A 16,895-nucleotide genomic window follows, 5' to 3' on the forward strand; every position below is an offset into this window, starting at 1 on the left:
TAGTGACTGATCATAATGTGTAGTCCACAACAGCTGAGAGCAAGAGTTTTCATATGTCTGGGTATGGGCCTCTCAGCCTAGATACTGGGCACCAAATATTTTTTTTTGAGGAAGAAGAAAACAATAACTACATAGCTATATGAATTCAGAAAATTGTAACACTGGTATGTTATATGTGCAGTGGACACAAGGCCAGTACCGTAGTGGTTCCCTACATAATCAGTACATTGCATGAGTTTTTACGTACATGAATCACACGCAACAAAGAACAAAACCAAGTTTCCAGTTCCTCTCATGACTGGTGTTGAGATGACATATGCTTATTTCTGTCTTCAGCCAGTATCTATTGACAGTTTTTAAAAAAGGTTTTCAGGGACATCTCAGAGACCAATTGAGAGGATTTGATGCATGAAACTTCACTATCCCCAGTTAGCACAGTTATATTATTGACCTTCATCCAATGCCAGACATCCCATAGGCCACAGCCACACACAAATGTAACTTCTGACAAGTCAATGCTTTCCAAGGCAACAAGCGGCTCAAGGTTAGCAGTTGATAGCGTGATCAGGCTATTTGTCCCTAAATTAAGGGTCTTCAATGATGAAAGGCCAAGGAATTGCCCACTTTGAATTCGTGTGAGATGATTTCTTGACAAATCCAGGGTGTGGAGACTCACCAGCCCCTTGAACAAATCATTAGGTAGGTAAGAGATGTGGTTTTTAGCCAAATTGAGAATTTCAAGTTTTTCCAGGCTCATAAAGATGTCTGCACACTGCTCAGTCTTCCAGACAAATCCCAAGGAATTATCTGATAAATCCAAATACAGCAGACCACTTGTTGGTGCCCGTTTGCCACTTTGGGTAGGGGAGCAACGGGAAAGCTGGTTCCTACCTAACTGCAAGTATTGCAGAGAGCTTAGGTCTAGGATCTCCCACAAAGACCTAACATCTGTCAAGCGGTTGCTAGAAAGATCCAGGATTTTAGCACTGGGACAAAAGCTAGAAAGGCCATAGGTGTTTGAAATTCGATTTTGGCTCAATATTAAAAGTGTAAGACTCGGGAGTTTGACAGGTGGTATTCTATTAAGGGCATTGTCTCTCAAGTTCAGCGATTCCAGGGAACCAAGAACATTCATCGCTTCGTATTGAACGGCTCCAATGTGATTGGAACTGAGGTCCAGTGCCTTCAGAGGGGTGGATCCAAGGTCCTGGAAACTTTTGCTCATAATTTCTCCAAGTAAATTGCCAGATAAATTGAGACTCACCAGTTCTCTCATTCCTGAGAATGCCCCTGGGCTAAGACGGCTGATCTTATTGTACGATAGATCAAGGGACAACAGCTCAGGAAAACTGGAGAAGACTTGAGGGGCCAACTGCGAGATGAAGCTGTGGGATAGGTCAAGGAAATATGTCTTACTTGAGTTAAGACCAGAAAAGGTGACTTCATCAGGGTCCTTCAAATTTTGGAATCCAAATCCACTCCCAAACAAACCGTTATGTCTCATCTTGATGTTTTTTATTTGTGTACCTGATATTATTTTAAAAAAGTTTCCCACTCTCTCTGCATCCCAAGCCATTGAGGAAATGTCTAGAATCCCTAATGTGATATTCTTGAAGGGATTTGGACAAGAGTTTGTGGCATTAAAATTAAGGGGATTAGAGGACAGATCAAGAAGATCTAGTCTTTTTCCTTGTAAATTCTGGAGGTCCTTCCCACATGGCAAATTGATTTTGTTGAACTTAAGGACTATGGAGGAAATGTAGCGTAAATTCAGGAAAGAAGGGTCAGGGTGTAGTCTAAGAATCCTATTAAAAGAGAGGTCAAGTTTCCGTAGAGAGATCAACTCCTTGAACAGACCAGATTCTAGTACTGACTCATTTAATCCATTGGAATCCAGGAGAAGAACTTCTAGCTTTGTCAAGCCCTTGAATGCCCCAGGGTGCAAGCTGATGTGGCGGTTACCACCCAGGTCAAGAGATGTCAAGTTTGGCAAGTTATAGAAAGCAGCTTCCTCAACCAAGAATGAAGTAGATATAGTCTGAGCACCAAGAGAAAGGGCTTGTAGGAGGTGCAGGGCAGGGAAAGAGTGCTGGGAGACAGTTGGGATGTTATTAAAAGGAAGTAGTAGGACCTGGGTATCAGGTGGAATTAATGAAGGAACAGAAAAAAGGTTTTTAGCTTGGCAGGCATAAGCCAAACGGGATTTTGAAAGAAAAGAGGTGCAGGCAGAGGTATTGGCAGTGTAAGAAGCATAAGCAAAAGAAGCTAGATAAAATGATAAAATGAAAAAGACACAGGAATAGAACATGATACCTGCAAGAGAAAAAATATACACTATTAACTTGGTGGAAAGAGAACACATAATACTTGAACACATTTAATGAGGGATAGTATTAGTGCTACAGATGTTTTAAAGTGGTGACATGTAACCCTTCTTGATATAGTATAAATGCGTGTTTACACCTAGGATGGAAAAGGTAGAAGGGTGGTAGATACAACACCTTGCGCTCACTTTACCAGTGAACGTCCAACAAGAATGTTTAGTATTTGCTCTCCTGTGGACTTCAAGCAGCTATGACATCATAGCCCAGCTCTCTGTACTTTGTAAGTGACATAAGAAATGGAAGGGAATGTTAGATCTGTGCCTCTCAACTCTCCCAGTAGATCCTTAGATTAGAACACCCCTGTTCTTATGTTAGAAAACATTAGGGAAAATTCAATAAAATACTGTATTATGACCATCTGAGACTATTACCACTTTTTCCATCATACAATTCTGATGCAACATTCTGCAAATTTTCCAATGCGTGTTAATGGACTGTGTTGAGATATGATGACTTTCATATGATGAAATTAATGCAATTTGTGATTTAATTCAGAAACAAATGGTTGATAGGAGCTCATTTATAATCGTAATCCTGAGAACATTAGAGTTGTGGGCGAGGAAATCATTGTTTTGTAAACTGCACCATATGACTTCAAACTGCTTTTGTTTTGGAAGAACAGAAATCCAAACCTGCATGTATATACATTGACTAAACATGAGACTTTAGTGGTGTATTTTGGCCAAAGCACATAATCCCCATTAGAGGCACGTTTTAAACGAAATACGGTTAATAGGGAACTTGATCCAAAAAGAGTTGAAGATACTTATCCTCCAACCTAAGTGCAGCAGCAAAGTGCAGCACTAAAGCCTGATGTTTACTCAAAGCATATTTGCTGTTTTGGATTTCAGTACTAGTCTCTTGTGCTTCTTCACAGAACTCTGGCAAAAGATCTCTTCTATAAATTTGTCACAAAGAATATTATATATTCTAACTGGTTCATGTGTGCATCATCTCTGAGTTTTGGTTTGCCAGTTTTAGAATAGCTAGTCTATACTGTGCACCGCTCTTTGGAAAAGGCATATGCAATTATTAAATGAACAAAAATTCTGCCTTTAGTGCATTTACCTCTATGAATGCATTTATTGACAACTCTGTCATTGATGAATGATGTCCCATATATAACGATTCATTATTACAAAAGCAAGCTTTAATATAGCTGAGCTGTAACAGAGTTACAGTTCTGATAGGGAAGCAGCAGAAGTTGCAGTCACTGAAATGTACAAGCAAATGAATAGATAGTAGGGTTTTACTTACTGATTTATCAGTCTTTTGCACTCCGTTGTAAGATACCACCTTTCAGTGTTAAGTCTAGTGGAGCCTTGATCAAGCAGTGCAATCTGTTTGTGAGATGAGACTTATGTGCCGTATTTAAATCTCTGGCAATGCAAGCTCTTAGTGAGGAAACAAGTTGCTGACGTTAGTCAAACGCATCAGTGTTTAGTAAGAAAGACAAGGAAATTCTGTGGGAATTCCCATAACAACTTGAAAGATTGCATCCTGACTACACCCCACGCGTTCTACAGGATAATAGCTTCCCTACTTTGTGCTAACAAAGCAACTGAACAGACATGGGTATCACATCACCTGTTTTTGCATGTTTACTTTTATTTACAAAGTTCAGAAACAGTCTTTGTGGTCTGCACACACTACATGAAGATGAATGCTCTGCTTTCTGACTGTACATCTCAGATGAGCAGGTTGATATTCAAATATATTTTAAATCTGTCTCTCTGTTAGATTTAATTGTCTCACACAGTCTCACCAACAATAAATGCATATTCAAATATTTTGTAAGTATTTTATATGCATTCTTTACCTATAAAGAGGTGGGTAATACAAGCTACTTACCTTTAGGAGAAGTCTCAGATCCCTAACTGCAGTGTAAGCTCAGTACACTGCAGCTAGGGAGCTGAGACTTCTGCTGTCTGGCTGCCAGTGAGTATACTGGCAATATGCAATGGCAAGTGGGAGATGTGTTCAAGTTTTCAACTAAGCACATACCCTGTAAGCCATGGAGATGGAGTGGGTGGCTGCTCTAAGCATAGTTCATCCACAAAGAAGCTTTTAATGGTATGGCATATCTGGGGTATCCAACTGCAGTCTTTTGGGCTGCAAACATAACAGGCGTTTAGGATGACATACTGTAAGATTGATTAATGATTCACAGTAAGATTTGATGGCCAACCAAAAAGAATCAAGTTGGACACCCCTGTTTAATATAAGTTACTCAAGAGGAACATGCATTATTTAGAACAACAAATGCGTGATCTGAGAAGATGGCTGTTTATTGTTTTTCCCTTTAGGGTATATTACCCTCAACTGAAAAATATGATATATATATATATATATATATATATATATATATATATGGGAAAGGGGGGGTTGTAGAAAATAGTTGCAACATTTCAACTGTGATACCTGTTGTGGGAAGTGGGTTTATTTGTCCCCAGTACATTGTGTACCACATTTGAGGTCAGCATTTGTTTGCATTGGGCTTCCTTGATTTCCAAACAGGGGCGATAGTTACACAGGATGCTTGGAGAGGATGTAAGCATGCCTCGGAAGGAGGTGAAGCAATTCTGACATGATACTGTGCGTAAAGAAGTTACGTGGAGCACCCTGAATTTCCAAAGTATGCTGAATAGGGTGGATATTACATGTTAGCGGTAAGTATAAGAAACATATAAATGGTAATGCACCTCTTATGAAAAAAAGAATGTACACCATCTCTGTATTGTGCATACAACCAGTATAAGCATTGGTGAATAAATCAAATGCATTATTCTATAGCACAGGCGGTGCAGCATTATAATTTCATTGAGATGAGGCACGGTGGAGACTGAGCATGAGAACTCAATGTGTAAGTACATCCCGTAAAATGCAAGCTGGAAGCAAAAAAACAGCACAAGATGTATAAATCTATTATGTATACAAAAACAGCATAAGAACTAGAAATCAATCCATATGGCCTTGTGCGTGTTTCTAAGGGTTGGAGAATGCATAAATCTGCCTTCAAGTGTAGTACCCATGAGAGGGGGAAACACTTTATCCTCTGGCCTTAAGACTAAGAATGCAGGGACCCTACAGAAAGTCCAATCTCAATGCACGTCACATGATCGTAAGGGGTACCACATATTTTTGTGTTGACTGCACTGGGAAGCACACTGAAGCACTAATGGACCCTTCCCTTTTTTTAACCAGTCCTGGCCTTTTGGCTGGCAGGTGGAAGTACATTTTTCCAACCTTAGGATGTTTTTGATTAAAAAATGATTTATTTCAACTTTTTGTTTTTAACACTGAAAAGGTCATTGTGCAGCTGGATCCCCAGAGAGTTTATTTATTTATTTATTTGAATGAGGGAAGTAGATTGCTCGGTCGTTAAGATTTGGGGATCCTATGGGCATTGCTGTTTCTCCTTCACTTGAAAATGAAGCATTGCATTGAGGGGTTTAACAAAAACAACTTAGTAGTGTCTCTTTAAACTGGGGTGTTTTGATCACAGATTTGTGCCTGGGAGTGGTGCACAGATTATTCTTACCTGACAATGATAGAATTAAGATTCAAATGTGGTTTGTGATGCTGCAGGGCAGGATTACAAAACAGTGTAAACTATGCCCATGTTCCTTTTGTTTCTGTGCAGTATACAGGGATTAAATCATGTTGTTTTAGATGGAGGATGGGGCCATGGGGATAGAATACATAATGTCAAGCGTGTAACAGCATTAATAGGGACAAATGAGGACATTGTTTGGAAACTCTCTATGAAAACATAATCTTAAATGTAGTTTAAATCCTAAACTTTACAGATCACTACTTCCAGCAAACATAAGTAATGGTGTTCAAACATTACATTTGCGTATATGAATTGTATACCATGGTATGTGACTCCCTCCCTATTCCAGAGTTCATGAAGAAACTGCTCTCATTTGGAAAAGGCTTATTGGCTGAAGGACAGAAACTTGGATATAGTTTGGACACATCTTAACTCAGCTTCACTCAGGTAGCATAGTTCCTTATCATTAAATATCAGAAAACCATTACACAGACTGCTCGGACAAGAACAAAATGGCCAAGGGATATGTAGTTTTATTAAATGGGAGTAATGATACTGAAATCTCTTTCATACCATTGTTTGTACAGATTGTCTGGTATTTAGTTGTGTGCAATTACAGTGGTTCAGAGTAGGAAACGCAGGTGTGAAGAGTCAGACCAAAAGATAGCCGCTGCCTAATTCCCATCCCAAAGGTTATCACTACAAAGCCACAAGAAAATGCAAACTCCCCAGGCAGCTCTATCAGCTGTCATTGCTGGCCTTATTGAATCAGTAGCTCTGTATCAAATCTTTACATTCTATGCCACTATTAATTAACCAAAACCGTTTATGTATAGCTGCCAGTATTTTCACAGTGAAAGGGTTCAAGATTCTATATATAATATATAGGCATCCTGGTGATGGGAAGGGATTCACAGAGAAACTCTTGGAGCTGATGACTTGATTAATCCTGGAACACCCTATTTTTAGGAAAAATAATTGACAAAATGTGTGTTAATTCAACATGTGTAATAAAACAACATCTTTGATACCTTCCATTCAGGCTTCAGAAAACATCACAGCACTGAAACAGCACTGGTTCATATTCTAAATGATCTCCTGATGGCAGGAGACAAGGGTAATCGCTCAATACTAATTCTTCTAGATCTATCAGCTGCATTTAACACTGATCTGTTCTAATGTGGTTTAAATCATTCCTCACAAAGAGACCACAGAGTAACATCAGGAATATGCTCTTCAGCTCCTACACTACTAACGTGTGGAGCACCACAGGGATCTATTCTATTTCCCATATACATGCTGCCACTGGGGGACATAATCAGCTGTCACATCTCAAGATATTACTACTGTGCGGATTATACACACCTTTATCTTTCATTGCACCAGAAATTAAGGATCCAACAGCTCTAATCAACAGATGCTTAGCAGATCTTCTAGAATGGATGGAAACTAGCTGGTTAAAGGTAAACCCTAATAAGACGGAAGTCCTGCTGATCAGAGCAAAGAGGATAATTACCCAATTCTGTTAAATGCTAACTAACCAGTGTAAAACTTGGTAATTTAGAGCTATCCAGATCAAGCTATGTGCAAGTCTTTGGAGTGTTGCTTCACAGTGGTCTGTGACTTAAATCTGTTTTGACACAATCTGCCGTCTTTCATCTGAGGAACCTAGCCAAGATAAAGCACCTAATACCACCTGAGGACACTTCCACCCTAAACCACGCTTTTGTGACAGCTCGTTTGGATCACTGCAATGCACTATACCTAGGCCTCCCAGAAAAAAAGAACTTCCATCACCTACAGATGGTCCAAAATGCAGCAGCCAGGATATTAAAAAATCTCAATTGACATTTGGTTATATTAATTTAAATGGTAGACTCCAGCACTCATGCTGCGTGTGGTCTGTTTTTCTGCAAAATCCCCCCAAATGCATTTGTCCCTTGTCCCACCCCTCCCAGGTAAATGTCCTGCAGGAGATGCATTTGGCAAAGAGCTTGGTCATTTCAAAGAATAATAAATGTCTCTAATGTTGCATTTACTTACAAAGACATTACATTCATCAAAAGATGAAAAGATGTGGAACAGTATCTTTAACCCCTTTAAGGTTTTCATATTTCCGATGTAAATTTCTTCTCTCATTTAGTCAACCCCCACAAATTAACAAATTATATACTGTTTTTTTTCAGGACAATGTGGGCTTTCGTTAGATATATATATATTGAGATACTTACTATTACTATTATTTAAAAATTTACTCCCATCAAGCCATATATTTTTTGAAAACTAGACACCTCTGGATATTTCAAATGCTAGTAATTTAACTCTTTTCATGTACTAATTCTACTACCAGGTTTTAAATGTTCTGGTATTTTATTTGCATCCCCCACCCCCCACACATATTGTACTTTAGGTATGAGTTTACAGCTCCTAGTATATGTCACTGTCAAACACCACCTGTGTTTAGCAACATCTCCTGAATACATGCATAGGTTTGTCGGGTTGTTTGGCTGGTGAAAGGCCACATTTGGGACATGTATAATTCAACTTTCAATATTGGAATTTTGACATGTGATCATTCTGCTCGCATGTCCTATTTGAGACATTCTTGCAGCCAGTCAGTTCAATTTACCCTCAATCAAATATATATGATTGAAAACTAGACACCCCAGGGTATTTCAAATACTGTTATTTTAACTCTTTCCATGTACTGATTCTACTACCAGCCTTTGGCAAACATTGTAATCTTTTTTTTTCCTTTCACCAAACACCATAATTCAGGCATGAATTTGCTAGGGATGCACCGGAATTGCTGCTGCTTGCCTCTTGTTCTGCCCAGGGGAAGCAGGAACCCAGCAGGAGTTACATGAATTTCTCGCGTCACATGGCTCCATTCATTCTTCACCTGGGCAGGGCAAAAGAAGTTGTTCACACAGAGTGCAAGCAACACAGAGGGGCACCAAGTGCTGCAGTTCAGATAAGAGGGTGGTGGGAGGGTGTAAGAACAAGTATGCGAGATTGAGGGAATGAGTATCTGTGAATGAGGGAATGAACAAGTATATGAATATTTCTGAATGAGTAAATTAATATGTGTGCGATAGCATGGATGGATAGCATGGCACAGGGAGGCTGAAAGTAATGTGCAGACACCATGCTGCAAGGCAGCATTTTATCTGTGCTGGCAGCATCAATACACAAGGGGGCAGCTAGCCAGGTTTCAGCCTGTATTGGCTGCTTGTGCATGATAGGAGTGTGATTGCTATATTAAATATATACAGTATCTCACAAAAGTGAGTACACCCCTCACATTTGTGTAAATGTTTTATTATATCTTTTCATGTGACAACACTGAAGAAATGACACTCTGCTACAATGTAAAGTAGCGAGCGTACATCCTGTATAAGTGTAAATTTGCTGTCCCCTTAAATAACTCTGTATATGATTGCTAACAGCAACCATGCTCCTATCATGCCCAGGCATACCCAGATTCCAGCATGTATTGGTTGCTCAGGCATTATAGGAGTGTGATTGCTGTTAGCAATTTATATTTATATATATATATATATATAATATTTCATATATATATGGTGTCTTTTTTAAGGGGGGGGGTAATTTTCGTTTCATCCTGAATTTTTGGTTTCAGTCCAGAATGTTCATTTAGGTGCATCCCTGGAATTTACAGCTCCTGGTATATGTCACTGTCAAACACCACCACAATATGTATTCAGCAACATCTCCTGATTACATTGATACCACCCATGCATAGGTTTGTTTGGGGACTAAAGGGCCAATTTTGACATCTGTTCAGCCTATGCCCATGTCCTATTTGAGACATTTTTGAAGCAAGCCAATTTAATTTACCCCATCAAACCATATATTTTTGAAAAGTAGACACCTTGAGGTATTTCAAATACATGTATTTTACCTTTTCTCATACACTTATGCTACCACCAGCCTTTGTCAATGTTTGTGGTAGCAGTTTGCCCCCCCACATTGTACTTTATATATGAGCTTACAACTCCTGGTATATGTTCCTGCCAAACACCATCCCAGTGTGGATTCAGCAACATCTCCTGTGTACAGCGATACCACCCATGCACATTTGGGAGGTGCACATTTTTCAATTTGGAATTTTGACATCTGTTTATTTTGCGCCCATGTGTTATTTGGGACATCTTTGAAGCCGGCCACATTAAATTTACCCCATCAAATCATATTTCTGAAAACCAGACACCTGGGTTATTTCAAATACTAGTATTTTAAACACACACATTTTACCACCAGCCTTTGTCAAAGTTTGCAGTAGTATGTTTTTCACACACATTGTACTTCAGTTATGAACTTATAGCTCCTGGTTGAGCGCCTCTGAAGTATTTTTTTTTAGCTGCCACAATTAAAAGGCATACAGCCATGCCAGCTGTTGAGGGAATGTATTACCGCGACGTAAAGGGTTTGAGGTGCACTGCACACACACATTACATATAAGGATATATGACTTTGCATAAGTCACAATACAATAACCTTTTATTGGTACAAAATATATCACCTTCAAGTAAAAACTCGACATGGCACTGTAAAAGTGGTATTTTCAAACACAGAGACTTCCATTTAAGGGGTTACAGCTCTTTATTCCATATATACAAGACACAGATTAGTGTTTAAGGTATGTACAATACACATACATAAGAGTGAGATTTAGCCTCTCTCACAAATAACCTCAATGACACTCTGCTCCATGGGCAAAGGATCCAAGCAGCGGTGGGCTGCACTGCCCACAACTTCATCAAGAAGGCAATGAACTAAATTTTCGTCACTCACAAATCGCCACAGGTAAAGCTGCAAGTAGTGGCAGTCCACTTGAATCTGCTGAAGTCCAAAACGTCCAAATGTGCGCAAGCGGACACATTCCAGGAAAGTCTTCAGACTGATTTTTATAATACCAGTGAGAATGGAGACCTGATGATAGTGTAAAGAAGAGAGATCTTTTTCCTCATGTTGAAGTCAACATTATATATCTCAATGCTACACCAAAATCTTCCAGAGAAAACAGTACCACTCACCATGATATTTTTGGACTGATCCAAAGCACTATAAAATGTGTAGATCTAAATGTAGAGTTTAAAGTTTATCCTTGCCTACTGTGAATATGGCCAATCACTTCTTTAACCTTTGAGGGATCCGAACAGTTTAGATATCAGGATATTCTCTGGCTTTTTAAAGCAGCAGTGATGCAATTTTCTTTTTCAATTAGGCTAAATTGCTAACCAAGCTAACATGACGAATGGCTGAAATGACCTGTGGATTGTTTCTCAATCACAGGACAGGTCCTGGAGTTCATCGTACTCTAGGCAAACTGTGTTACAGATCTATGCATCTACTTTGTAATAAGAGAAAAAAACCTTGGAACATCATGTAACTGTTCCTTTTACAAGCATGCATGAACTGCATAATTCAGATAATGGGGGGGGACGCTGGAGCAGAGGTAGCATAGAGATGCAAACAAAATGCACAGGTTAACCATTCAGGTCATTTGGATGCAACTATTTTTTGATAACATGGAAAACTTATGCTCACACTTATAGGGGAAGTCCTAATATATTTTCTCTTTGAAATATGAAAAACAGTGCTGCGTACAATAATGTACACGGCGTAATGTAGTAGACTTGCAGGCTGTTATTGGTTTAAGTCATGATAGTTTGGATGACCTCCCCTGGTCAGGTAGGTATAGCCTCACATCATGAAATAACCAAATGTCAGGGTCACAGGAGAGCACAGACAGAAATGTATCCTTTGGCAAACAGTAGCGACAGTAACAAGTTTTAGAGAAAATTATGCTTAAGGAGGAATATCATATATTGCCTTTTGTATTCCTTTATGAAGAGATTTAAGAGGTTCAGTTGAGAATATCAACTAGCCCTTATAGTCAATCAGTCTCTTTAGCAATATCATAATGATGCACTGCAGGATACCTTGACAGAAATATTTGAAGTGGAAATAGATGATGTAATACAGTACCTTATTGAACTGGACAGTGCTGAAGATGTCGATTCTTTCAGAAAACAGCTTCTGGATGTTACTCAGAAGATTAGTATCTAGGGGAGCACTAGAAAAGAGAAAGTCAACTTGTTAGGTTGTATGTAGTTTAAAAACTTTATTAAGTGATAACATTTTACCTATGCTTACGTGCTTTTGGGGTTGTATACAGTGGTATTTCGCCAAGGTTACTCACTGACCTTGGAGTGTAGCTCTGCGCGTACCTTCCCTGAAGACGAGAACTGCTATATACAGAGAACGTACGTTTGCTTGAATCACTGCTATGAGCTTTTCTGACACCTTCCTCATACAGGAGACCAACCTGCAGAAATAAACATTAGCTTTGATTCTTACCACACTAGGAAGGCAGGTCTGAGTTTTACAGTAAAGCAGAAGGATGACATTTAAACTTAAAATGATATAGCAGATGAGCTTGCTATACCGAGCACTGGTGGCTAATCAGTAGCATTACCTGCACATCAACACCAGTGATGTCTTCGACCACCCTCTTCATGACAGCTCGAACATTTCTTGGCTCAATTGTTGTGGCCCAATCCCGGGTTTCCACACTTTTACGGAGCATCTGGGATACAACCAACCCCTGAGACTTGACATACTGGTTAAGAAGGGTCTGCGCAGAGGAACGAGCCAGTGAGCAAAGAGAACTCACAGGAGTGACTGGAGAGCGATCCTAAAAGACACAAACTAGCATGAATGAGCAAGGAGGCAGTAGTATCTGGTGTCTTAAGAGGCAAAAAAGTAGAATATTGGAAGGTGGAGGTGAAAAAGGTAATAAGATAAAAGAAAGAAACATAGTTGGTGTGAGACTGGTAAAGATGGGAAAAAATAAAGGTGTAGTGCAATAATCACAAGTGTTTGGGCGTTAGATACCCAAATGGATAGCATAGGATGAGTTACCTGTCCCAGAAACTGCTCATCTGTTAGTGTCAGAATATAGCTGATGGTTGAAGTCTCATAATCTAGGCAAAATCGAGAGAGAAGCAGCAAGAGAACTGGCGGGGTGCTGGCTCCCTTTTCTCCAGGGGATTCACAAAACTGGCGGGCTGTTTGGCACACAGACTTGATGAAAGCTACAATCAGTCCTTCACGGACACCCTGACTGCAAAATTCTCCCTATGAAGATAGAATGGAAGAACAAGTAAGAAATGAAATGAGGAGACTAGGCTGGCAGAAACACAATATTACAGTTTTAAATAAGATTGTCTCCCCCCCCGGCATTCCCCTTTATCTTCTATTCCAACACATGCTTACCTTGAAGTATGGTTTGTCAGAAAAAGCCACGTCCTTGGCAGTGAATAAGTGCACAGCAGCTAATACAGTTTTAATTTGGTTCAGCACAGCTGCAGATAGCTGTGCAAGTAATTCACCCAGTGCCGGGGCCTCCTTCCCAGGTAGCCTTGGAGCTGCCAGCGCCTGCCGGACGTCAGTAATACAGCCCTGGAAGAATTCTTTTAATGCTTGCAGGTACTGAGCCAACCTTTCTTGCGCTGCTTTTACAACTATCTCTGTACCTCGTCTATTAAATCCACACCTTGGCACAAGCTTAGATGGTGCCTGTAGCCGACGATGGAACCGATCCAGGGCTCTTACCAACAGTGAATTATCTCCCAGACTTTTCTCCTGTCGAAGTCGCTTCTCTACCAGTTCAAAATAGCCCCCACTTAGTTCCTCTAAGAATGTAGTAAGTTTCTCCTCAGCCATTTGTGCTGTATTTCCCTGTTCCTTACAGAATAGAGCTTGGTAAGAGGCCGCCAGAAGGCAGGTATCACTGATGAAGCCACCACAGCCTTGATCAACAAACTCCAAGATATCCCCTCCTCCTTGCAGCTCAGAAAGGTGGGAAGCCAGGCGTCCACGCCCATGGGCTAGAAATTCATCACATAGTATGTCAGGTGATTCTTTCAAGCTTAGCAAAAGCTCTACACATTCTGAAAGCTCCTGCGGAGAAGAGGAGGGATCCCTGTGTGGAGAACAAATACAACAGACAGTGAGTGCATGTTTAAGAGCAAAGGGAGTAACTGCTTCTGTCAGTTTTTGGCTAGGAAAGGTTTATGGGATCCTTCCTTTTCTTTTCATGGAACAGAATTACAGCATTTCTCAAAAAAACGTTTCCAAAAACCTTACACTGTGATGGATTCTTAAAACGGGTGTTTAAAAGTAGATGGTATAGGATTAGGAGTTATGCCGAAGGTCGTAACTTGTTCATCATAGCATTCTAGGGAAAGTTGCTGAAATTTCCATATTGATGTATTCCCTTGTACATAAATGATTGATTCAGTGTGTGTGAATGCACACAAAGTTTAGCTTGCCTTGACAGACGAGGAATATAGTTTATACTCAACTCATCCAGGTGCTAGCAAGGGTGAGATCTCAGATCAAGACTTGATACAAAACACATTAAACAACATTATTGTTATTTTCAGTACTCACAGCCTGCCTCAGGGATCTGCCAGCCAGGAAATCTTTATTCATGAATAAATACTAATAAACAGTTACAGGTGTGTATATAAACAGAGAAAGAAGCACACTTAATAACTACCTGAACCTTTGACGAAGAGTGTCTGCCAAGCCTGCCATAATAGCTTGGCAGTCGGTCTGTATACCATGGAAGGAGGGCATATGCTGATATTGGTGCAGGACACTGCGGGCCTTGGAATGGTAGGACACAGCCTGGGCATAAGCTCCAAGCTCAATGCACTTCTTTAGACGTGCAGGAAGTTCAAATAGGAACTGCAACTTACGTAGGAGGGTGTGAACACCTAAAAGAAAAATTGAATACATTTGAACAACAAATACTATTCAAACGCTTCCTTCTTTTAAAAACTCCCTTAGTGATCACTTTAGGCTTTAACTCGTGACATAATCTCTGCATTTTATCAACTCTGTACCTGGAATAGTTGATCTAATAATATACTGACCCCTTTTGACTCAACTAGTCACGCTGGTGTTTATGTCAACCAGAACAAAATTATGGCTGTCCCCAATCACTCACCACTAAGCTTTGTAATATGTTGGTGTCTCTCTTGTAGTGTGCTGCTGATGCAGGCACTGAACTCGGTGATCACTGCCATGTTTGCTGCTAGTCCATCCATTTCATCTTCCATCTTCTTGAAATCATTCTTCATTTTACGGATTGTGTCTAATAATCATACAAGCATCCAGTTAGGGCTTCAATGCAGTTTTATACTCAGGGGAAAGAAACTGCCAAAGTCCTTACTATTCCTATGCCCCTTTTAACTAATGATCCACTTGGTGAGTAACTAGGAGGAGTTACCCAAAACCATACAATGTATATGTACCTTTGTATATGTATTTAGGTTGACACAAAGTTTAAAAGCTGAAGCAAAATTGCATTCTATTTAACAGGACAAGATAGCACATGATTTTCAAAGTCCTTTTAGGATTAACGATGATAGTTTCTAAACTACAAAGAGGTAATAAATCCACTACACACAGATAATTGTGATATATCTGGTGTTCTCAACATGTGTGCCTCTTACCAGTAGCAGATATGAATTTATTGTAGTTCTCATACACCAGGGTCTGCATGTCACTGTCCAAAGCTCGAATCTGGCGAACCATATCCGACTCCACATCCATCAGCTGGGGCAGTGAGCTCTCCTTCCTAAGCTGCATGGACAATGTATACATTAATAACAAATACTATTCAAACTCAGCAGCAAAGGACAGCATATGTTTTCCCATCTTTGATGTGAAGCTGGTTATAAAGAGATTAAACTGTACCACAAAGGCAATAAACTGATGTGATAAACAGCAGACCACCCTCTCTCTGCCCAGTATGACAAAATATAAGTCTTCCAAAAAACAAGGGGGGGGGGGGGTTAAAGGGTCACTTCGGTGTCCCAGCAAGCCCATAAACAAAGAATGCACATGGAAGCAAGAGGGACATCACAAATTTAAATGGGCATCTCAGCTATCATTTAAGCGCATAAGATGGCAGGAGTGTCCCTTTAAAATACATTCTTTGCTGGCGAGCCTTTATATGACACAACTGTACCTTTAAACATCGAGTCAGTTTATGGTCTTGCAGACTGGATTAGTGCTTTGGGTGTTTTGGCGGGGAGACTACTTTCACATATACATGCAGACATATTACATATGACCCAAATGATCTGATCTGTAAGCGATCATGAAAAATCTAGATCACTTTTGATTCTTTCCAGAAATTAACATATAATTACAGCTATTGTGACACTTTGTGTTGGAACGATGGAAAGCTTTGCGTTTTGCATCTTCCTTTTTACTTGAAATAAATGCCGGCCCCATGAATGCTGCTATCATATATTCATAACACAGGGCTCTCCTACCCATTGGAGATGTCGTACCCACAGCAAGACCGCAGGTACCTCTGGAATTCTAGAGACTTTACTCCCAAATGCCTATAAACCCAACAGAAAACACCCCACACCCTGAACTCTAGGTAAGACGGAGGATTTTCACAGCTGACAGCTCATATCCATTCAGCTGTTTTGAGCGACGTCACCTTGGTAAGGTATAGCTCTGGGTTGAAGTGGACCCCGTCGATATCTGTAGGCTCCAGATGCCTCTCACCAGCTTTCCCCTCATCTGTTATGCCATAGTAAAGTTTTAGCATGCCGTGAGCCTTCCTCTTCTTAGAAGAATCCTCGTCCTCCGTAGCACCGATCGCCGCCATGTTACTCCGCCAATCAACAACACACTACGCATGCGCTGAATCATCATTTCCCTGAGGAAGAGACAGCGCGGCCTGTGTCTACTGCGCAGGCGTAGACTACAACCAAGCCGTAACGCTCAACGCGCATGCGTAGTTGTGAGGCAACGAAAGCATCTTCATTCGCTTTAGGAGATCCGGTGCTGAGGATGTTCGGTTGTTGTCGTCTAAGTCCCATGACTATGTGCGGTAG

At 40.3% G+C, this 16,895-nt stretch overlaps 2 protein-coding genes across 2 annotated transcripts; both read right to left on the minus strand.

Moving 5' to 3' along the window:
* Nucleotides 1–343: 343 nt before the first annotated feature.
* LOC149281753 (toll-like receptor 5) lies at nucleotides 344–2,308 on the minus strand. The gene has a single exon (XM_089499050.1). The coding sequence runs from the start codon at nucleotides 2,306–2,308 to the stop codon at nucleotides 344–346; it is 1,965 nt and encodes a 654-aa protein (XP_089355176.1).
* An 8,324-nt stretch (nucleotides 2,309–10,632) lies between these two features.
* Nucleotides 10,633–16,666, minus strand: LOC149281754 (vacuolar protein sorting-associated protein 51 homolog). The gene is made up of 10 exons (XM_089499051.1): nucleotides 16,496–16,666; nucleotides 15,492–15,621; nucleotides 14,984–15,130; nucleotides 14,531–14,750; nucleotides 13,243–13,951; nucleotides 12,889–13,104; nucleotides 12,443–12,661; nucleotides 12,171–12,292; nucleotides 11,953–12,040; nucleotides 10,633–10,893 (listed from the first exon to the last, which is right to left on the minus strand). The coding sequence occupies exons 1-10, from the start codon at nucleotides 16,664–16,666 to the stop codon at nucleotides 10,633–10,635; spliced, it is 2,283 nt and encodes a 760-aa protein (XP_089355177.1).
* Nucleotides 16,667–16,895: the final 229 nt, after the last annotated feature.

This window comes from Sceloporus occidentalis, unplaced genomic scaffold (assembly GCF_023333645.1).
Source record: "Sceloporus occidentalis isolate IW3139 unplaced genomic scaffold, rSceOcc1.0.p SCAF_128, whole genome shotgun sequence".
In the NCBI taxonomy this organism is placed as follows: domain Eukaryota; kingdom Metazoa; phylum Chordata; class Lepidosauria; order Squamata; family Phrynosomatidae; genus Sceloporus; species Sceloporus occidentalis.